This window comes from Sparassis crispa (genome assembly GCF_003851025.1).
Source record: "Sparassis crispa DNA, contig_000001F, whole genome shotgun sequence".
Lineage (NCBI taxonomy): Eukaryota > Fungi > Basidiomycota > Agaricomycetes > Polyporales > Sparassidaceae > Sparassis > Sparassis crispa.
Window position 1 is genome coordinate 1,022,273 of NW_020939748.1, and position 22,444 is coordinate 1,044,716.

Consider the following 22,444-nt stretch of genomic DNA (forward strand, 5'->3'; position numbering starts at 1 on the left):
TGGGCGTTTGATATACGTTTGTAGCGCGAGGTACGACAACCCTGACTCGGAAGATGTACCTGAGATGTACAACTTGCGGGAACGGACTACGTCGAAACGCGTTCACGAGGCACAGAAATTGGATCGCACACTGAATTGTGTTTCTGACCGGTGAAATTTACATCCGCAGAAATTATCAAAGGATCCATTCCTCGTCAAATCATAAGAGTGCCCTGTCGTCGTGCTACACAAGAACTGTTGACGGCGTAAGCGCATCCCGAAACCTGCCTATGAACCGAACGGTCAGTGATCCTCTAATTGTGGTTGTTGTTACCAGATGAGTCCACGTTGAATAGATGTCCATACACTGGCAGAAGGTTCAGTGGAATAGTCTAGATTGGATGGACTATGTACAGGAACAGTCTAAAGCGGCAATTTCACTACAAACTGTACGGTATCTTACGAGATCGCCAACAATATTTTATGGTCATGAGCCGTTGTGGTCTATGGAAGGTGTATGCTTTATTCTCGAGATATCACATCTGACTCGGAGCTACGTTAGACAAGATAATACGTATACGGTGACGCATACGTCAGTACCTTCACAAAACGCTCTGTTCAGATTATCATCTAGTGCGAGTCGTAGGTCAGGATGAGCCAGTGAGGGACAATTTTTTCTAGCTTGCTTTAACTACAGGGCTGGCATAGAACACTGGAACGAGGAATGCGCATGCCAGCAGACGGTATTGCAACTTCATCATATTGCCAAGTATCATCTAGCAAATAATATATCGTAGCTACCTTGTCAACCGCTAGTCATGCTCCTCACTAGCACAAGGAGATATCAAGGTCCTGAGAGCGCATTGTGCCATTTTTGGGTAGACAATCAGTATGGAGAAAGTCAATCTTCCGTATTCAATATACCCTGACATATGCGGCCGGTACGAGGCCCCTCCTGCCCGCAATCTCGCCAGTCCACCTGAAATCGGGTTGCAGCTCCGTCAACACCGTGATGACCCAAAGAACATGTGAAAACTGACCAATCATCAGATGTCCTCTCAACGATGAGGACCCGCTCGCCAGCCTGGAGTTCAAGATCTCCTGGATCCTGTCATGTCAGATATGAGCCGTCGAACTGACAAGTAGACACATAGACAGTGGCACCTCGCTGGTAAAATCGTACAAGGCCTCCGCGATCTCACCTTCGGGCTCCTCATCTGGACGTTCCCTTGGCGGTGGAGCGGGAGGCGGCGGTGGCGAGGTCGCAGACGGCTCGGCGGTAGTTGTACGCCTAACAGGCGGCGGGATGAAGTTGGTCTTCTTCTTCGGGAACGCGGAGGGCGTCGGAGGGGCTACCTGGGGAGGTGTTGCGGACTTGGCCGCCGCGGAGTGTCGGAGCGAGGAGTACATCGCCTTCCCCGAGGAGAGATCGACGTCGCCGAATTTCTGCGAGCAAGCAGGATGAGCTCAATTCACGCAAGGACAGGAGGGACTCACCCTGTTCGGAAGGAGTTTGTTGTGCTCGGGAGGGGCTTCCTCGGAGGTCGGCGATCGGCGAGGAGGTGGACGGGGTGGCCCCCCCATGGTGCTGGAGTTGCTGTTCTGGAAAGCTGCTGCTGCTGCTGCAACTCGACCGACAGAGCTGCCCATAGAATCAGAGTTGGACACCTGAGCATTTCGTACATCAATTATACTTCGCAGGTGTGAGATTCAATACAGGGAGACTCACCGAGTTCGAAGCATCCGCAGCCGGACTTGGCTTCCTCCAGCGATTAACAGCAGCCGCTGCGTCCTGTGGGCTGGTATTGGAGAGTACATGATGCACCGCAGACGCTGCTACGGCCCTGTTTGCAGGCGTGTTTAAGTTCGCTGGGCCCGTGCCCGCGCCGCCCAGCAGATCAGGTCGTGATGAGAAATATCTAGTACGACAACCTCCATTAGTTCCACTCATCAAATCTTACCATCTCGACAACTCAACTCGTCCAGGAGTGCGAAGAACGCATCCTTGTCGGAGGATGTCAAGTTTGTGAATACCATGTCGTTTGGTGCCACAGCTAAGGGTATCGAGTTGACAGTTACACCGCAAGCATGGGTCGAATTATAAGACAGGAGAAAATGCCGCGCGCTATCCCCCTGACAGTGACTGTTCACGTCGTCCACTTGTCAAAGACATAGAGACTCCGGTGGGAAACTGCAGATACCACCTGAGTTGGGTCGGAGCCGGAGGTCGTTGATGGTGCAACCCAAGTCGCCATAGCAGATTATCGACATACAACAACTAGGTATCACTGCAATAACACTGACAGCTATCAACTTCCTACGATACAGATTAAAAGAAAACGACTGCGACGATGACGCCATAAAAACATTGACAGACAAAGCAGAAAACCAAAAAGGTGAGGAGGGATCATATACATGTTTCAGGAGCCTAGGAGGGGCCGTCCATAAGTATGTGTTAGACAGACGACATCGCCCAGGAATGAATTAAGTACCGCCACAGTCTATGGACCCCAGTTGAACAGTTCGAACTCGCTCATATCGGCCCCAGGGCTATTTTGTGGCATGTGAGGGGCAGGCGTCGCCGACGCCTGTCGTGGTGTCATCCCAGGATCGGAATGATGCTGGCTCGCGGAAGGCGATGCTGCGACGTACGGATACTGTCCGTTCACGGCATTTTGCGTCCAGACGTGACTGAGGTTACTACCAGCAGGAGACGGCAGGCCTCCTGGCAATCCACCACCACCACCCATGCCGAACCCTCCACCGCCGCCATGAGCGGGATTGGCACTGCCCGGCGGTGACATCCCGTACGAGCCCAGGTTGTGGGACATCTGTGACTGCTGTTGATTATTCTGCGGCCAACCCTGGTTGAGCATCCCGCCGTTCATCTGTGGGAAGCCACTCGTATTCTGCAGATGAGGTGTCATGCCCCGCTGCGCCTGTTGGATTAGCATCGCCCGCTGCAGGTCGTCTTGTCCTTGACCAGGCAGCCTCTGCTGTGCGACTGGTGATGGCGCCGAATCTGACGGGGTTCGGGCACTCCGAGCAATGCCAGGGACACTCGGGTTAGAGCGAAGAGCAGGGAACGACCCTACGCCATCCATCATGGGCGAACCAGGGAGGTGCGACATGCCCGCTTGGACCATCCGTTGCTCCTGCCGCATACGTTCCTGGGCCGCAGCCATCATCTGCGGGTTCATCATGGACTGGTTCGGTGCGTTCCCGCTCCGCATCATCTGCTGCTGCATCATAAAGAGCTGCCGCTGCTGGGGGGTCATGCTCGCGAAGGCGGCCTGCTGCTGGGGCGTGAAGCCTGCGGCGGCGGCAGCGGCAGTCGCTGTTCGTACGTCCATCTGCTGATTTGGCCCGTGGTTTGTGAAAGGAAATCCGCCAAGCTGTTGCCCGCCTGGTATGGGAGAGTGCTGCTGCGAGACAGGAGATACGCGTGTGGGGCTGCCACCCTGAGGCATTTGACCCGATGCCATTCCACCAGAGGTAAACGACGACATGCCCGCCTGGGGGAATCCTGCAGCAGCGGCTGACGCCTGTTGCGCGGCCGCCCGTTGATTTTGCTGCTGTTGTTGGTTCCGCGCCTGCAATGCCGTCTACAATGCATGGTGAGCATCCAACAAATTTCGCACGTAAATATGCTAACCTGTGCCAAGTGCATTTTCTGCAATTGCTGTGCCAACGGGAGAGACGTGAACCCAGGCACCTGCTGCACTAGGTACTGCACCATTGGATGGTTCGGGTAGTTCTGTAGAAGCTGCAAATGCTGCCTTGCGTGTGGCCCAATAGCAGCCAAGGCGGCAGCGTTCTGTTGGGACATGCCTGACATCGACGAGGGACCTGCGATGTTGGGCATTGTCATCGCTTGCTGTTGCAGAGGCGACATCTGGCGACTGCTCTCAGCCGGTTGCTGCTGTTGCTGTTGTTGATGTTGCTGTTGCTGCTGCATGGCCTGCCGCATTTGCACTTGTCGAGTGTGGGCAGCAAAGAGCTGCGCCTCGGTCGCATTCGAGTTCAACGCTGAAGGGACAGATGGCGGTGGCATGGAGGGGCTCCTCATTGCAGCCGACGAATCGGCGCGCAGCTGGTGCATACTATTTGGGCTTGTTATCTGGGGCGCAAGGTTGGGTAGTAGGGTTTGATGGGTCATCGGCGTGGGGGGGATGATGGGGGTTGGTATCTTTGTCTCACCGGTATCGCGCCGCTTGTTGGAGGGATCCAAGGCCGCTTCGTCTGGTCGATCTCGCTTCAACTTACCATTGGGAAGGGGAAGCTGCAGTAAAGGCGTGTTCGTGGAGACGCCCATGTTCTGTTTCCGTGAGATCTCGTTTGCGAAGATGGTCGGCAACTCTGAGTAGATCTGCTGTATCCGCTCCATCGGACCAAAGTCCAGCACAGGTGGAGGTTGCAGGTGAGGAAGGCCCACTACGCTCCGGCTCTGCTCATGTTTGGATTTAGTAAACGGTCAGGAGTTGATGCAAAAGCGAGAGAACGCACCCCCTTCTGATTTTCGTCTGCAGCGGCTGCAAGCCAGGTCAAATTCGACTGTAGCCGTGATGAATACCTGTCACGCAAGTTATTTAAACAAGATGAAATGGCAGGACATCGTACAACACTTACTGCTGAATTCGTGGTTCCGCCAACGCCACTCCCTGGGATTGATATGCCATACATACACTTCACCAAGTCTCAGACAAATCATGCAGGTTGGCAACCGAAAGCACCATACCTCAGTAAATGCATGTTCAGCTCCAAGATCGCAACGACTTTGGGATCGAGCGTAGAAGTAGAAGCGTGGTGACCGGAGAAGGGTAGTGGGTGTTGCATACTAGATAGGAACTGACTACTCGACGGTCGGCTGGTGTCATTAGGCAAGGAGACATGTTGAGCATGGGGGCCTGCTGGGTTTGACAAATTATGGAAACCATCTGAAATCGCTGGGGTCTGATCAGTCGAAGACTGCGCAGGAGGGTCGTTAGCCAGGAGGGAGGATGATGCTGGTGCAGCGCCTTCTCCGGAAGTCGCTGGTTTTGACAAAGACGCCTCGGACTGAGCCTTCACTGGGGCAGGCTTTTGGGCGGCCTTTGTCTCATGCGAAGACGCATCACCAGTCGTGCCATCCTTCGATGACGGTCGGGCGACTTCCTCCGCAGCCTTCATCTCGCTGTCCTCATCAAGGTCTGGAGCAGATGAGAGCTCACTGAGAGGTGTAGACTGACGCGACGCTCTGTCAACCTCGTTGTCAACCTCGCCGCTGCTCTCGCCCTGTGTCTCTACCGGCCGCTCATCTGCCCCTTCCGCCGTCATCTCCGGTGCAGGTCCATCGACCGGGTCGGGGTCTGCTGGAGCGGGCGTCGCAGTCTCTGGCGGTGGAGAAAGCGAAGAACTGCTGTCCGCGATGGGCGAAGGGGCATCAGCAGGGCTGCTGGGTGAGGGACCAGGGAGTTTGGGGTCTTCGGCGTCGCCTGGGGTAACGGGCCCCAAGGCGGAGGAGGGAATGGAGGGAGCGTCTTTGACAATGGCGGGGTTTTCGGTCTGTATGGCGGGCTTTGAAGAGATGTCTTTCAGGAACTGGTCCTGGTGGTCTTGGTAGAAAGCACGGTCGTCACGAGCGGGCGCTGACCAAGAGAGGATTGGGTGCTGATCAGCGTGGTTGGAATCTGCAAGAATCAAATTGCCTTTGGGATGGTGAGCGATAGGAGAGGGATGATTCCGATCGAGATGTATCATGGCAATCTCGAATGGCCAGATATGGAGGCGAAGAGCACACAATGCACGTCCCCTTGACGTCCAGCTGCGAAAAGATGGTGCTGCGAGCGAGCGGCCGAAGACTCACGGGGATTCCGACACGAGATCGTCAACGAGACAGGTTGTCGACAGCAATCCGTGGCGCGGCAACGGGGATTCGAGCACCGAGAGCGAGAGTGATGGCGGGTCCGAGCCTGGCTGCTAACCGTGCGTCCGTGAGCGAGAGGAAGCTGCGCATGCGCCAGCTGCCGTGTGAGTTCCGCGCGCGCCTGCTGAGTGCGAATCTCTCCGCCTCCTCCTCCTCCTCGTCTCGTTCCACATCCTCTCTCTCCACTCTCTCTCGCACTGGCAGGACATGTTGACGTGTGTACAGCTCCCAGCACAACCCCGGACTTATATAAAGATCCCCGTGGCACTCGAAGAACACATTTACGCAGCGTGATCGATGCATCGTCCCCCAGATCACGGAATCTGTCTCAAATTGAGCGCACTCAGATGTCATCAGGTCCACGAATCAATGCAATATTGCAGTCAGTCTGCAACGCCTGCTCGTATGATAAGAACTTTACCTGAGCTGGGAACCCGCATGCGTCCTGCTTCCCACTTGTTCCCAGCCATCCCATGTCCTTCCAGTTCCGGTCGGGAACACCTTCTTCCTGCACGAGAAGCACTTCTGGAGCACCACTCCTGGTCAATACTGCAGGCAAGAAGATTGACACCAGGCAATAATGTGACCTCCTCGCAGTCTGTGCGTGGCACCGTCTCAGGAATTCCAAGATCTACAGGCAGATTCCAGCTATTCCAGCTGAGTGAGTCCAGATAACTATGAGGACTCATGAGAGATATTGGCAGAAGCAAGTGCATGACCGCAGTGGTCACCCTATCATCCTTATACTCAGTTCGTCGCGCGTTCCAAGGTCCGCCGGATGATGATGGCTCATTAGACTTGCTTTGGCTACTTCGGGCTGGCTGGCTCTCTCATGTCATATTGTCCCTCCGTTCGCCAGATAAGTTCGAGATTTATCTGCAAGATCTGGTCTTTCAGGAACACATAATGCTGCATGACAGACCTTCCATAGCAGTATGCAGAACGTCGTGCATACGCCGTCTTTTGGGGATTTGAGGAGTTTGCATCACCATATTATCTCACATCGTTGTATGCGTCCAATACATATAAGTATTTGTTCTGCACGCAGGGTCCTGCATTTGCAGTCCGCTGTAAATAATCACAAGAAGCATAGCCCAGTATTTTTCGCGGAAAACCCGCTAGAAAGGGTTAAAGTAAAACACACAGAAAAACTGTGGACAGAGAATAAAGTATTTCTCCAAGAAAAACTGTGATTCTCAGCTGCTGATTGGACCATCACGGTATTTCCCACGAAAATTCATTATACTTTCTTCAGAATTTTTTCTGATGCTTTACTTTATGAAAATTTTCAGGGTTTTTCCCTGAGAAATACTTGGCTATGCGTCTTGTGTAAAATCGTCTGCCTTTGTGCTCGGCGCTAGTGGTTCTGAAAATAGGAATATTTTGCCACAGTCACGTGCTTTCAATACGAGGTCCAAACACCAAAATATACCGATATCGATATCAACGTCTCCCAGCAAGAATGTGAGTGTGCTCCATTTTTCACCCGAAGCAAGGCGGGAAGGGTCTCCAGATGTCAGAGCATGTCCAGACGAAAAATCGCGGTCGAATTTGGTGGAAAACTCGGCTGGATGTGCTCTGGCAGATTTGGATGTACTTCCCGGCTTCACGCACATACTTCACCGAGAGCTGGTGCTTACGTCGATCTCTGCAGATTGAACAATGGGTAGGGTCATTCGGGCACAGAGGCGTTCTCACGCAATCGTATGTTGGCCGTTTCCTACGTCGAGCACTCTGACGAACCGTTCAATTCGTGCATGTGTAGTTCAAGGCGCATACCCACCACAACAAAGCGCCAGCGCGATTCCGCCCCCTCGACTTCGCGGAGCGCAATGGATACATCAAGGGCATCGTAAAGGAAATCATCCATGATGCTGGTCGGTGCGTACACGCGGAAGTTGAATGTTGTGCCCGTGTTCACCCTTGCGCAGCGGAGCCCCCCTCGCCCGCGTCGTCTTCCGTGATCCCTACCGTTATAAGCTGCGTAAAGAGACATTCATCGCGACAGAAGGCCTGCACACCGGCGCGTTCGTCTACTGCGGGAAGAAGGCGACGCTCGCCGTCGGCAACGTGCTCCCCGTGTCGCAATGCCCCGAGGGTACGATCGTGAGCAACGTGGAAGAGAAGACTGGTGACCGTGGTGCGTTGGCACGGACGTCAGGCAACTACGCGACTGTCATCGGTCACTCGGCGGACGAGAACAAGACGCGCGTCCGCCTGCCGAGCGGTGCTAAGAAGACCATATCAGGCAGCTGTCGTGCGACCATTGGCATCGTCGCCGGTGGAGGACGTATCGACAAGCCCTTGATGAAGGCTGGTCGTGCGTACCACAAATACAAGGCCAAACGATACAGGTACGTATCATCATTGTTATTCCAGCACTTTGCGGATTTCTGAGGTTGCACGCTTTGCAGCTGGCCTCGTACTCGTGGTGTTGCTATGAACCCCGTCGACCACCCTCACGGTGGTGGTAACCATCAACACATCGGTAAAGCCTCGACAATCGCGCGCTCCGCCGTTCCCGGTCAGAAAGTCGGTCTTATTGCCGCCCGCCGGGTACGTGGATTTTTACTTTGATTGCACATGTTCACAACTAACCTAAAGATACATAGACTGGTCTCCTGCGCGGTACCGTCAAAGTCAAGGAGGTTTAAGGGGTGGTCGCTTGTCTTCTGCATTACTCTTTTTATGCCATTCTACGATTGCACTTGTTACCAAAACACTGTATGCAGTATTTTGCATATGCATCATGACCATGCCTATGCCCGCACACGATCTGAAGAATTTTGCCATCGATGTGCCCTCAACGAAGTCCCCATTCTAGGAGGTGTGAGCTCTAACGTACACGCATTTAGTCAGTTCTATTACTTCTCTATTCGAATGGAGAGAACTATTGTGATGCTTCTTCCATTTGCTTTCTCCACCGCTTCTGAATTTCAATGGTCTCGCGGAAAATCTTGTACTTCGCCTCGAGCAATTTCTTCTCCTTTGGATCAGCTGCGGGAGTGATCATGGTTCCTGCCGGTGTCATCTCCACCTACAGCAGTCCACAATAATCAGCATAACAGATCGATATCAGACCAAACGCCGCCTACCATGGTGTCCCACAACGCCTTCCCCTGCGCCTCCGCATTCATCTTGGTGTGGTCCATCGCCGCGAAGCGCCCGAGCATCGCGGCGCCGAGCACGACCGCGGCACCGCTGCTCTGCGGAAGCACGACAGGCATGCTGCAAGTGTTGGCGAAAAGCTGCATGAGCATGAGGTTCTTCGCCTGGCCGCCCGACATGTAGATCGACGTGATCTTGTGCCCCTTCGCGTTCATCTCGTCCACGATGTGCCGTGTCTGGAGCGCGATTGCCTCAAGTGTGAGGTTGAACTTGCGCGCAAGGTCCGAGAGGCCGTCGTCCTGCGGCAAGCAGAACGTGAGTGAAGGCGAAAAGGGAAAGAATGGGAACTTACGAGGGCGAGACCCATCAAGGAGCCGCGCATGCGGGGATCCGCGATGGGGGATCGGTTGCCTACCGTCATGTTCAGGCTCCGCATAGTACCGGGAGAGTGTGGACGCACCATGCAGATCAGGGTAGAAGTGCATATCTTTGGTGAGCTCTGTCCAATTTTCCGCACCCGCCTCCATCCGCAACTTCTCCAGTTCATCATGCAGGACTACATTAAAGCGTTGGGTGGTTTGACACATATTGCAGAGCCAGGAACTCTTACCCTCGTGAATGTCGATGTTTTGCTGCTGTGCAAGCTCCTTCAACCTCGGGTATGCGGGATGTGTCGTGATCATGAAATCAATCAACTGTGCAAAAATAATCAGCGACGAGTTTTGAAATACGTACATTATTCGAGAACTCACTTGACCAGTCGATGATTGTCCACCTTCGTTCATCCAGAATCCGGGGAAGACGGCATCCTGGATTTGCTATCACGATCGCGCTGCACACATCCATCATGACATGCTCACCTTGTATGGGCCCCATACACCGTTCACGAACACACCTTCTCGACTCTATGCGCTTTGATCAATTGTATGCAGCAAGATGATGAAGCAAGTCATGCCGACCTGAACTATATGGCAGGTACTCGTGCCTGCGACCGCCGCGAGACGATGGCTGGACTCGTCCAGAGACGGTACGATGGGGGACAATTCACCATTTTCTTTGAAGCGTGCTGCAATTGTACCCAACCATCCTGCGTAACTGCAGGGGTTCAGACCATAAGACAATCCTGGCAGATGTTGAAGAATCTCACGCATCAATGACACCGCTTCCCACAGAAGTACCCTCTAGGAGGCCCATCTCCTCCGCAGACTTCTTGGACAAACCTCTACCTACCGGTAAGCCGGCTGTAAGTACATTCATATCCGCGCCCCCCAGCTGGGTGTAATTGTCTTTAGGGAACTCGGCGAGCCCAATCTTCTGGAAGAAATCTGCCTGCCACCCTGACATTGGGACGAAGGAACACTTGCACGTCACTGAGCAGCACGAACGCGTGCTATCGCTCGTTGCGCGGTAAGTCAGGAAGTCAGGGAGATCGAAGAATTGGCAACGCGCGAACCGCTCCGGCTTCATGTGGTGCTTCAGCCAGAGGGTCTTTGGGATTTCCATCTCCAGCTGCACAAGGATAAAGAATATTGAGATATATTAGTTGAATTACAGCAGCGGACTTACACACTTACACTCATCGTCCCGCCGACGTAATCAAGCACCTTAGATCCAGTGCTGTTTATTAGATCGGCTTCGGTTTCAGCTCGATGGTCTGCCCATAGAATAATGTTACGGTCTCCAATTTCTCCAAGTTGGTCGCCTTTGGTCACCACCACGGGTTCTCCGTTCATATCCGCGACCGCCAGAGAACACGTCGCGTCAAACCCAACGCCCTTGACGACCGAAGAGGAGACGTTAGCTTCTTCGAGGACGGCCTTGATTGCCTTGCACATCCCGGCCCAAACGTTGTTCGTGGATTGCTCAAAGATCCGGTGGTCATCTGGATCGCGGTAGGTGGCAGTAGGCTCCGTGAAGGATGCAACGAGTGTGCCATCCTGCTTTACGAGGCCTGCGCGCACGGATCCTGTCCCGACATCGACTCCGATGTAGTAGCTTGCGGGTATTGCACTCGCCATATAGCTCGGAGTTCAGACACACAAAAGACAAAAATTGAAGGTGGTGTGAAAATCGCCATCGTTCAAGCAGTCGAAAGTAGTCCGACCGGGCCGGCAAGCCGGGGAAGGTAAGATACTTAGCGGTAAGAGGAGGCGAATACATATGTCTTCAAGAACTACCATGATTGCAGTCACATACCGTGGAAGAAGGGTGTATACATCCATCGCAGCCTAGAAAGTCGGCGCGTGTGCGCAAGTAGATACATATGTAGATATTCAGGGCCAGCCATTTTACAAACATTACAATATCTCCATAGCATGATTTAGAAAGCATGCCGGTTGCTACCATGTCGACGTCCCCGCACAGGTAGGACAGCGAGAAGCGAGTTCCCACAACGGTACAGGCCGATAGCAACCTGACGAAGTCATCGTTTGAACGGCCTTCGATTTGGTATTATTTAGGCCTGCTTGTCATCAGAGGGTGAGAATATAATCAGACATATACCTCGCGACCTCCGGAATGCACTGCAGTGCAAAGTCAGTCAGAACCGCACCGGTCAGACGAACGCGACGCGACCAGGTGACTTGAGTCATCACGGCTACTCTCCCTCCTCACAGGTCCCACAAGAATATTGGTATGAGGGCAAGTTATGTCATGTTTTATGGATGATGGAATACATATGCTGCCTGAGGATGCATGCGAATAGTAGATAGCGGGAGAGAGGATACAAAAGGTGCAAGAATTTACTCGGCACCACCGGTCGACCGCGCTGAGGATAATAATGTTAGTGGCAAAGGACTCTCATCGTTTGGAAATACGCACTGTAGATCAACTGGTCGCTGTGGTGGACAATGCGTTTGATCTGCCCCTCCTTCTCCAAATGTCTGATGGCAACTCGTGCCAAGCTCCCATTGATCTTCAGCCGCTCGATGAGGATGCTCTGGCTGATGAAGCGGAAGGTGGGGACCTCCTTGATGATGCGGTCGTACGTGGCCTTGTCAAGGATAACGGCGTGCTGCGCCTTGTCCTTGACTTTTCCCTTCGACCATTTCTTCTTCTTTGCTGCCTTTCCACCGCTGGAGGATGTTGGTGCTGCCTTAGCCTTGGCCTGGAAAATCGAGCCCAATCAGCACACGTTCGTCATCCGTACCGAGTCCCCAGCATCCACACTCATCCGAATGGATGTGGATCAAAAGCATCAGAGAAGTATCCAATGGCTCTCTTGCAGGTGTAACTCCATGTTGAACAGCGTTACTCACCATTCTCTTGACGGCCTCTCGTGGATGCTGGGCTCGATGTGCTCGCGGCAGGGACTTGCAATGAGCGCGGAAGTAACCGAGCGGTGGTTCAAAGTTCCGGCAAATGCCGGCATTAAGGCGTCTAGTATCCAGTTTTTGCGAAGAACGATACCAGCATATTATTTTCCAGCATTATGCCGGGCTCTGGTCAAGCTCTGTTCAACTACCTCATGAGTAACTCAGACTAAGTACTAGCTGTACATGCGTGCAAAGAAGAGCACAAGGTCATCCCAGGACCCCCCGCAATCCCCTATGAGCCCCGATGCCTGAATCCCCGAAATTGGGCCCGCCGCAGGCCGGACCTCCGATCTCGGACCCCCGAAAATGGTCGAAAAACAGGTACAACTTGTATCCCGAAATCCCCGAAATTGTCCCCTTTGGCCCGAGGTTCAGTGCGAAACCCCCGAAAAATGGTTCCTGGGAGAAATTTTCCTGGAGACCCTCAACGTGGAAGGATTTTTCGGCGAAAATTCGTTTTGCACCCGGCGGAAGCCCATTTCTCACCGTAAATGTTCGATCCCATTTTTCCCCGAAACCGGCCGGGAGGCCGGGACCTTGGGTGCGAAACCCCCGAAAATGACCGTGTCCTGACCCCCGAAAATGGCCTCCGGCGGGATCGGAGCTCTAAGCGAGTTACGGGGGGTCCTGTATGCTCTGGTCACGTGCAAGTGGTGTAGATGTGGTACATAGAAACGCTCTGCATTCCACCACGTCGACTTCGCAAGCATGGTACCATGGTTGTTCTTCCTCCTCCCGATTCCCACACTTGCTGGCGTTGAGAAGACGTACGGAGTCTCTCCATCGCTGCTTTCGCGCTACGTTCCTACTGGGTCGGGTTCCTCAGCTACGTGGACTTGTCTGGATGGCTCCAACACCATTAACTGGTCATCAGTCAACGACGACTATTGCGACTGTCTAGATGGAAGCGACGAACCGGGTTAGTCTCTGCTTGGTATTGGCACTTGTCAAATGGCTGAACGTGGAGTATTTGACTCGCAGGCACTGGTGCTTGCCCAAACACTGTCTTCTATTGCCGGAACGAGGGTCACGTCGGAGCCCACATACCAAGCACGAGAGTAGGAGATGGTCTTTGTGGTATGTCTTATTTTCATGTTCAATTTCGGGGTGGTAAAGTAGATGTCATGTAGAGCCGGAGTGCTGTGACGGTTCTGATGAGAGACCAGGCGTGTGCAGTAACAAGTGTAAGGAAGTCGGAGAGGCATACAGACAGATTCAGGATGCGGAGTGGAAGATTCGCAAGAAGGTATGAAACTCGGTCTATTACTGTGTTCATGTTTGACTGAACAAATCATGGCAGGGCTCGAAAATACGCTCTTCGTACATCAGTTATGCTCAGAAGGAGAAGAAGCGGTTGGAAGGCAGAATTTCCACTGCAGAACAGGAGATCCTTCTGAGAGAAAAGGAAGTCGCGAGACTAAAAGGTTATAATTTCTTGACCTACATTGGGACACCCTCTAACACGGAGTGCAGATATTGCCGACCGAGCTGAATCTCTTTCTGCGGCTGCCCTCGAGCACCGGAGAAACTCTCGTGAGTCAATCATGCAATCCACGCCCACGCATACACCGACTCGTAAAGCTAACAGCGTTGTACGCCGCTCTCATCGAGCATTCGCGCGCCCTGAAATCTCTGCGGAGGGAGCACAAGAAGCACCTGGAACGTGAGGCGATATTGGGTGACATCTTGGACGCGCTAAGGACAGGGTATAACCCCAATTACCAGGACATGGCTGTCCTAGAAGCCGTCCGTGGCTGGGAATATCAAGCAGGACTCCCGCACATCAATGATATAGCAAAGGAAGATGAATCCTCGCAAACGGATACTTCGAACATCGCCAGCGAGCCCGAAGAGGTGCTTGAAGAAGGCATGTGGTCCGCGGACCGACTCGATCGCGAGCTCGACAGTCTGCTGGACAGCGATTACGAGTCGTTACTCCTGGAGCACGACAAGCACATAGGCGCGCCAGCAGAGGGCGGTGAATCTGTCTGTAAGTACTTCCTACCCGCTTGCCAGAGTTAGCAAACGATGACTTGAAGTGTTCAATTTGACAGCTTATATCCCTGATGCGTTCCTCCCACGATACGAGGCTCTCCGAAACTCGATTATCTCGTGGCTAGAAACGTTAGGCGTGGTTCGAGGGTCCGTACCAATCGAGGAAGCTGGTTTGTTTCTTGCTCTACATGCATTTGTTAACAATGGCTGATGGTCAACTCCTAGAAACTTCCCGGGCACGCCAGGCCTTCCAGGATGCCGAGCGCAGCCTCACAGCTGCTGTGCAGGACAAGCAACAGACAGTTGAGGAGCTTGGTCGTCTATTTGATCCCGAATGGTTTGGCCCCGAGGGCGAATGGAAGAAGCTACAAGGAACGTGTTTGGAGAAGGATACGGGAGAGTGAGTCCTGCGTTACATCCTCTCGATACACGTTGCTGACCGTGCCCTTCAGCTACACCTATGAGGTTTGCCTGTTCGAAGAAGCGAAGCAGAAGCCGAACAAGGGTGGTGCGAGTCATACTCTTGGGTGAGTCGAAACTGTCCTTCGTATTGTTCACAAGCTAATGTGCGGGCTTCAAGGCGGTTCTCGTCGTGGAACAACGTTGCCGGAGTTGTGTCTGGCTCTCTGGAATATTACAGCAAGCAGCATTATACCCGAGGAACCAAATGTTGGAATGGTCCGCACCGCAGCGTTACAGTACGTTCAAGCCCACCTCTGGTCCATGCATGGAGCCACTTATGTTGCCTATCAGCTCGTCATGTCTTGTGGCACTGAGAATGCCGTTTTGACAGTAACAGAGCCGGAGAAGTGTGAGTATCAGTTCACGGTGACATCTCCGGCACTGTGTTTGCCTGTAGAAGTATTAGAGGAGACTAGAGAAGAGTTGTAGTTTTGTGATGACACTGCCAGTGTTCAAGATGAACTTGATTCTGATGTGATGATGTCCCTGGGTTGCGGTGGCCACCGCGGTTACCAGTGACCGTGAATGAGACTCAAAAACCTCAGCGATGAGCTGTCCTAAGTGCCAGATCCGAGTCGTGAGCTTGTCCTGAGGCCCATACAGAGGGCATGCACCACTCACCCCCTCGAGATAGGGGCCGAGATGCCTCCCGATGGGCGTGTAACGGGGTGACGTCACGCGCGCTTGACCGATCGGGTAAGGAGTGACCCGCGCTTCCTTGCTGGGGCTTATCGAGTCACAAGATTGCCGGATTTGGCCTTATCAGGTCACAGTCCTGACGACCAAGCATGTATTGGAGTGGTGACCCTCGCTTCGTCACGCGAGGGGTCACCACGCAGGTAACCACGCCTAGTGCAGAGCAGGGGTATGGATAACCCTCAAGGGTCAGGGGTAAGGGTATCGGAGGGTAAGGGTAGGGGTATGGACTTTCAGACCCTTGTACCCCTGGAGGGTATCACTGCATATAGTATATATAATGTAAGCAGTAACTGTATGGTGAATAAAGCCTAAGTACAGTCTAGATACAGCCTTAAACTATGTTTACAGAAGCTCCAAAGGGAAAAGAAGACTGTTACAAGCCTTAAACTTAATGTCTATATTGTTATTCCCTCAAATAAGGCAGATATTGAGGGGTATACCCTCAGGGTTTGGTACCCTTACCCATACCCTTACCCCTGGTGAAGGGTATGTACCCTTGGAGGGTAGGGGTAGGGGTACAGCTCAAAGTACCCAGGGGTATACCCCTGCTCTGCACTAACCACGCCTGCCACCGGCAGTGTGGTACCCCGTAATATACTCTATGTGACAGCACTGGGGATGATGCCACGGCACACTAACTATAGGTGTAGTGCACGTGGAAAATTAATTATAATTAATCAATTAATTCCGAGAGTACAGTATGCTGCAATGGGTTTCAGAGAAGAACGAGATGCCGTACCGAGAATGAGAGTGCTCGCTCGAGAAGAGACAGACCAAATTAACAGAGCTTCAATGGGAAAGCTGTACAGTAAGGGTGGACTAGGTTGGAAAGTGAGTATAATGGTCTTAAATGGGGGGCACACGAAGACATGTACCCGGGATCACCTCCACTCACTCACTCTAGGTATGTAACGGCCCCTCAGATTGACTCGCCATTGAAGGATATCAACTGCTCGAGCCTCTGCTGGTGACAGCATCAGCTGTGCGAACGCTAGAGGATTTGTGCGGTGGTGTGCTACTGGAAGCACTTGCAGATGCATTTTCCTGTGTCAATCGGACGAGTGTGAGCTGTGATCATATGTGATAAATCATCAGAGCTCACCTGGTCAGGGTAAGAGCAAGGTAGGGACAAGAAGATCCCAGCACAGTCTGTCCAGCCTAGTGTTGCCGAAGTTCAGTTCAGAACCAAGGTTCGAACCCTGAACCTCTGAACTGAACCTAGGTTCAGTTCTGGTTCTGGTTCAGCCTCTGGTAGGTAGGTTCAGTTTAAGCATGAACTGGTTCGAACCTGATAGGCTAAAACCCATTGGAAAGACCAAATATATGGGCATCCTTGAGAGTTGTCAGTGCAACTAAAGACTGCAAAATGATATAGAATATACATGTGCTGACTATAGTCTCTTATATTCTGCTGAAATTGCACAGACATACCCTGTATAGCATCCTCTTATATAATGCTCACTCTTGGTCAAACATGAGATTACCATTCTACACAGTTCACTGGAGCATTTTGATGGTGGGTAATGCACCAATAATACTAAGAAGCATGTAGAGTAAAGGTGGGAGGCCCCCATTGGCCTTAGAATTGCTAGATTGAAAAATCTCAGGTTCAGAGGTTCGAACTGGTTCTGAATCTATGGTTTAGACTTGGTTCTGGTTCAGCAGGTTCACTGTAGGTTCAGGCTCAGGTTCGGAGAAAATGGCCTCTGAACCGGACCGAACTGAACTTCGGCAACACTAGTCCGACTCCGGCCACACCTCAGGCAGTGCCGCAGGGCACACTTCTTGACTTCTGAATTTCTTCTGAGTCATTCTCACCATCACAAGTCTTTCTCCTGCGCTTCTTACCCTGTGCCTGGTCTTGCTGATTATTTGAAGAGGATCCATCACCATATTGGAATTGCACTGTGGATTGCTTGATGCTCAGTGTACCAAGCAGTATGCCGACATGCCAATTAGATGGCACTTCTGACGCCACAGCAACGTGATTGCTCAGATCAATTTGTTTAGTGATGGATGCACGGGGTTGGGTCGGTATGGCCGGTATGCACTCTGGTTGTGAAAGGAGAAGTGTGGTGATCCTGTTGTACACTTCCTTTTGTTGCTCAACAGAGTTCTCCTTATTGCGATTCTCCTTCCAGACCTTGTAGTAGTTTTTCAAGTGCTCCGGAAGCTGAGAGAAAGTGAGTACTCAAATGTATGATGCAGGATCGAACAAAATCGTACCTTGTAGAAGATGTGTTGACCATTGCAGCAATTTGACCAGTTGGCAGCCATCATAACCCAATTCAGCTGTGTTGGTCCCATAAATGGGCCTCCATGTTGATTCATCAGCATTTGAAATATCGCACATTCTTCAGGCATGTGAAGAGGAAGGATGGTGATCCGAGTACATTGCTGCTTTGCGAGATGACCATGCCGAATCTTGGCTGCTGCCACAAAGTCTGCACTGTATGGAAGCATGCCAAGCTGGGTGCGTGATGACTCTGAGAGAGGTAGAATACCAAATGATTCAGTTGAGCATGCATAGTCATTTCCATTCATAAACCCGGCTATGATCACATCTGCAGAGTCTAGTGAGAAGACATCTGCAGTCTCATCAATGAGGTGTGCTAGCTGATTTCATGTCCAGATGTCAAATGACCTGTTGTATTGACGGCCCGTGTGGTTATAAGTACCAACCTGAATTAATATTGGGCGCAATCAATTAGCCATGCTTATAACTATACAGATATTTGTATGGCATACCTTCAAGTTGTGGCACAGTACATAGTCCCGAAGAAGACTGACTGCAAATTTTGGGGATGCATTGAATGAGCCAAAGCATCGCACAATATTCTGGTGTACTCCTCCTTCCACGTTATTTGTCCTGTGCATGCACCTGTAAATAGTAAGCCCATCACAATCTTTGCCCTGGACAGTGTATAGCTTGACACCCGGTGGATTTGAGTAGTATCCCATAGATATTCTCAAGAACATTTTGTGCCTTCTCCCACAATGCATCATTAAATAGTGGCTGTCCAGTTGTTGCATCTGTGCGTGGCCCAAGCTCACAAAAAACCTCCACTACACATTGATGCAGAACGTCCAGTTGAGGCACAAACTGTCTCACCCACTTCCATATCCAGTCAGAACTTCTCAGCATGAAATAGTCCCATGAGAGGTTCCTTTCTTTGAGCACGTCTTCAACGGTGGCCTTATCTTCCTGGTCAGGAATGCGCAATGCATCGTGAAGTGCTCAGGCAAATGGACGACACAATCCATGATGCTGAGGTATCTGGAATTGGTGCATGAGATGCCAGATATCGCCAAGGACATGAGATTGGATTGCAGAATCCTCATATGTGACTGATTCTGTGGCAGTTAGAGTCAGTTCTTCTTAGGCAGGGACACAGGTCTACCTTTGTAGTACAAAGGCCTGACCCTGACTATACATACAGATACATGGACCTACATATAGTACAGGTCTATGAGGGTCACAGGTTTATAAAAGACAAACCTGTACTATGACCTGTACTATTACTATGTATGTACCTATGTGTAGTTTACTACACATTCTAGACACATTTTCAAATGAAGTAGTACTTAAGAGCAAAGTTTAAGATCCAAAGTTTAAGTTTAAGTAGCTCTCTTACAGAATATATGCAGTTAGCATTTGTGCTTCGATTTATTTAGTTTAATTTGAGTCTCACCCCTGTGTATATAAAAACACTGCAGGTTTATATAGTCAGACCTCATGTACCTGTACTATGTGTACAGGTTTCACAGGTCCAACAAACTCATACCTGGACTATAACCTTTACTATAACTATACTTGGACCTTCCTATAGTTTACTATACTACTATGTCTCTGCCTAGTTCTTCTGCACGCATCACTGCCGCAGGGTCTAATCCACAGTCTTCCTTGTGAGATTTGGCCTCTGGATCAAAATCCAGCTGATCTGGCCAGAAATCAATGTCACATGCACCTTCCTGGTCCAAGCTGCTGAACATGGCAGTGGAAAGACTTGGAGGATGATCTGATTCATATGCCAGCTGTAATGGGATGAACGGTCAAGGGGGGAGTGGAGATAACTGGTCAACAAGTGGAAAAGACTGGGTTTCGCCACATGTACGAAGATCACGGATGTTGCACAAAAGTCCAAATGGACAAGAGTGGCTGTATTGCGAAAGTGCAGTCTCTTGCCTTGATCGTAAGAGGTCAGCATGAATCAGATAACCAGGCTGGAGGATAGAGGTAATATTGACAATGGCCTATATCTTGGTAACATTCACACCATCAAATTGTGCTGGACAGTCTGGCGCAATAAAACCAAGTGCAACTGTCGATGAGCAATCACATGAAAGGAGTTTGACTCGTGTGCCTGCTGCCATATTTGCAGTGATTACTTGCCCAATGGGAATGGTAGAGAAAGCTTCAAATATTGCCCAAGTAGCATAGACATCCAATGCTGCATACTTCATCTGGTGCTCCGACAAGGCAGGACTGTCCCAAGAAGTACTAACTCGAATTGATGTGTCCTTGGCCAGATATCTTCGTAGCACAGTTGCCACCAAGTCTGCAAGACCAATATTGGTGCGATCAGCTGCATTGTGATCCTTCGCCATTGCTCCGAGTTCAACAGCTCTAGAGAAGGAAATATCTGCCTCTTTAAATCCACAGTCCTTGAACAGCCTCGTCAGATCTCCAGTTATGTGAACACCAAGTTTTTTGATCTGTGAACTTCGCAGTACCACAAGCAGGGTGTGTGGAAGATGCAGAAACCCATCTTGCAGATACTCGGAAAGCTGGCAGAATGAGTCAGCATTAGTGGACACTGAAACAAACAGCCTACACTCACAGGAATCAAGTACATGCACTGATGGTAAGCAATTGAGATCAGAGCTACCCGGCCAAAAATTCTGCTAGCATGTTCAACTGACCACTCCATATCCATTAAAATATACATAGACTCATGCGAAGGCAACCCTTTGAGATCTTCCAGCATGTTATTCATACAATTGTTGATCTGATATGTGGAGCTAAGGAGATATGTTGTCCAGTCATTTGGCAAGAGTAAAGGAGGCAGCAAGGAACTCGGAACGGCCGAGACATTGTGTGTCAAAGAAGGGAAGACCCATTCGAGCTCAGCTTTGTCAGCACGCACATTGTCTGTGAACATGAGTTTAACATCTTCATGCCCATACTTGCGCAGTGAGTGTGGAATGACTGCAAGCGTTGATACGCTCCCAGACCTCCTGGCCTCTGAAAATGCATTTTCCAGCGATCGCTCAGACCTCACTACTCCATCCAGTAGCCTCCGAGATGCATCCGACCCTTTCGCGACCTGCTGTGAACTTTCCAACTTCGCGCGACTTCGTTCGACTTTGCTCGACTCCTCGTGACTTCGCACCGAGATTCGACATTCTTTCGTCACTCATACGCCACTCTTGCATCTCCCCGCTGTCGGATACCACTTACCCGTTGTCCTTTGGTCTAGTCCGATGCGCCCTGGTCAATTTTCATCTAAGTCTGTACTTCCCCGACGTCGCGCCACCTTTCTGGATGTCGCACCGACTCGCTGGTTCATTGCGCCGACTTATCGGTGTCGCACGACGGTCGCGACCCCTTGTTTTGCAAATCCCATTCTTTTTATCGTTCGACTTTCCCCCTTCAAGACCCCTACCTTCGTGCTGGACCGGAGATGCCGTTAGAGTGTTCCATGTGGTCCAGGACAAGTAACATATGTTTTCTTTCGATTTTCCTCTACTTTACCGTTCTTCTCCATCGCTAACATACGACATTCACGTCTCCACTCTCTTTACCTATTTTTCCATTGGTCCTAGACCATTGCAACTCTCTCCGATGTCAGGATCCATCTTCTGACATTTCGTGACTTTCGCATTTCACTTTCCCATTTTCTCCTCTATAAATACCTGCTGTATCTACATCGATTATCATCGAAGACCAGTAGGAGACTTCCCCCTTCACTTCAGATCACCGAGAAAACTGCGTTTACTGCGATAGCGACTTCGAACTGCGATATACCCCACTGTGACATAGTGACATAGCGAGACTGCTATACTTCAAGACTGCGTACTGCGACTGCAATAGCGAACTGCGACACTGCGATATAGTGATAGCGACCTGCGTTAGTCTTAAATCCGACTTTTGCATTAGACTGACTGCGACTTCATCGAGACAGCGAATACTGCATTCCCCCATAGCGTTCTACCCCCACAGATAGTTCCCTTGCCCTTTGCGATTTAGTTCATCTTCGCCTACGAGTTTGGCGATTGCATCACGACTTTAGCTTCCTACCTCTGACTTTCACGACTTTGTCGTAGATTGTCGCCCGACTTCGCGTGTATGTCGCGAACCCTCGTTTCTTTACAGGTTGCATCCCCCTTTGGCTTAGGTCGAGGTTCTGGGACCCACTTGCTTTATTTTACAGTTGCGATGCCCTTCCCTCACACACAGATCACCCCTGCTTCTTGTTTGTTTTAGTGGGGTTTAGGTGTTTGTGTCGGGTGTGCACTCATCAGCGTTGGCATAAATTGATCGTGTGCTTTCATTGGAGTCAAAGTCATTGCGCGGCACTCTCCATACTCATTGACTACAGAATGCAAAGCACCGAAGACAGCTTCACTTTCAACCTTGCCCAAATGTTTCGGGACCTGACAGAGCAGTCAGTATCTGAATGTTTTCAGTCTGGATTGACCGAAACATACCTTATGACTGTGGTCAACACAAAGGATCCTCGCTGACAACATTGCAGTGAACTGGTCAATCTCAGGGGAATGCTTCTCGATCAGAAGATCATATAGGCCACCAAAATATTGTGCACTTGGGATACTGAAGCAATCGTGTGAGAGCAGCAGGTTGGCAAATGAAGAATTTGCATGGATCTTGACCATCTCGAGATATTGGAAATATAACTTCTCATAATGGTGAAAGTGAAATGTCTTGATCATTTCCTGAAAAGGCTTCGGACCGATGCTC

The 22,444-nt window shown here is 51.1% G+C and overlaps 6 protein-coding genes across 6 annotated transcripts; 3 read left to right on the plus strand and 3 right to left on the minus strand.

Moving 5' to 3' along the window:
- Positions 1-269: 269 nt before the first annotated feature.
- On the plus strand, positions 270-635 carry SCP_0203100 (hypothetical protein; the record flags this gene model as incomplete). Its single annotated transcript, XM_027754225.1, has 2 exons — positions 270-281; positions 336-635. The coding sequence occupies 2 exons, from the start codon at positions 270-272 to the stop codon at positions 633-635; spliced, it is 312 nt and encodes a 103-aa protein (XP_027610026.1).
- Positions 636-894: 259 nt separating this feature from the next.
- On the minus strand, positions 895-5,718 carry SCP_0203110 (predicted protein; the record flags this gene model as incomplete). Its single annotated transcript, XM_027754226.1, has 11 exons — positions 895-958; positions 1,020-1,087; positions 1,144-1,425; positions 1,477-1,647; positions 1,709-1,898; positions 1,958-2,033; positions 2,489-3,584; positions 3,635-4,426; positions 4,486-4,552; positions 4,609-4,665; positions 4,718-5,718. 11 exons carry the CDS (start codon positions 5,716-5,718, stop codon positions 895-897), a joined length of 3,864 nt encoding a protein of 1,287 aa, XP_027610027.1.
- Positions 5,719-7,546: 1,828 nt separating this feature from the next.
- SCP_0203120 (60S ribosomal protein) lies at positions 7,547-8,538 on the plus strand (the record flags this gene model as incomplete). Its single annotated transcript, XM_027754227.1, has 5 exons — positions 7,547-7,588; positions 7,650-7,765; positions 7,816-8,238; positions 8,299-8,440; positions 8,497-8,538. 5 exons carry the CDS (start codon positions 7,547-7,549, stop codon positions 8,536-8,538), a joined length of 765 nt encoding a protein of 254 aa, XP_027610028.1.
- Positions 8,539-8,774: 236 nt separating this feature from the next.
- SCP_0203130 (Uncharacterized sugar kinase) lies at positions 8,775-11,010 on the minus strand (the record flags this gene model as incomplete). The annotated part of the gene is made up of 10 exons (XM_027754228.1): positions 8,775-8,921; positions 8,980-9,291; positions 9,345-9,403; positions 9,453-9,548; positions 9,603-9,687; positions 9,745-9,801; positions 9,853-9,897; positions 9,952-10,087; positions 10,140-10,501; positions 10,567-11,010. The coding sequence occupies 10 exons, from the start codon at positions 11,008-11,010 to the stop codon at positions 8,775-8,777; spliced, it is 1,743 nt and encodes a 580-aa protein (XP_027610029.1).
- A 723-nt stretch (positions 11,011-11,733) lies between these two features.
- Positions 11,734-12,252, minus strand: SCP_0203140 (40S ribosomal protein S25-A; the record flags this gene model as incomplete). The annotated part of the gene is made up of 3 exons (XM_027754229.1): positions 11,734-11,759; positions 11,813-12,098; positions 12,250-12,252. The coding sequence occupies 3 exons, from the start codon at positions 12,250-12,252 to the stop codon at positions 11,734-11,736; spliced, it is 315 nt and encodes a 104-aa protein (XP_027610030.1).
- A 762-nt stretch (positions 12,253-13,014) lies between these two features.
- Positions 13,015-15,192, plus strand: SCP_0203150 (Glucosidase 2 subunit beta; the record flags this gene model as incomplete). Its single annotated transcript, XM_027754230.1, has 11 exons — positions 13,015-13,225; positions 13,288-13,383; positions 13,437-13,552; positions 13,607-13,730; positions 13,780-13,839; positions 13,895-14,296; positions 14,346-14,471; positions 14,527-14,701; positions 14,754-14,828; positions 14,882-14,999; positions 15,055-15,192. 11 exons carry the CDS (start codon positions 13,015-13,017, stop codon positions 15,190-15,192), a joined length of 1,641 nt encoding a protein of 546 aa, XP_027610031.1.
- Between the last annotated feature and the right edge of the window lie 7,252 nt (positions 15,193-22,444).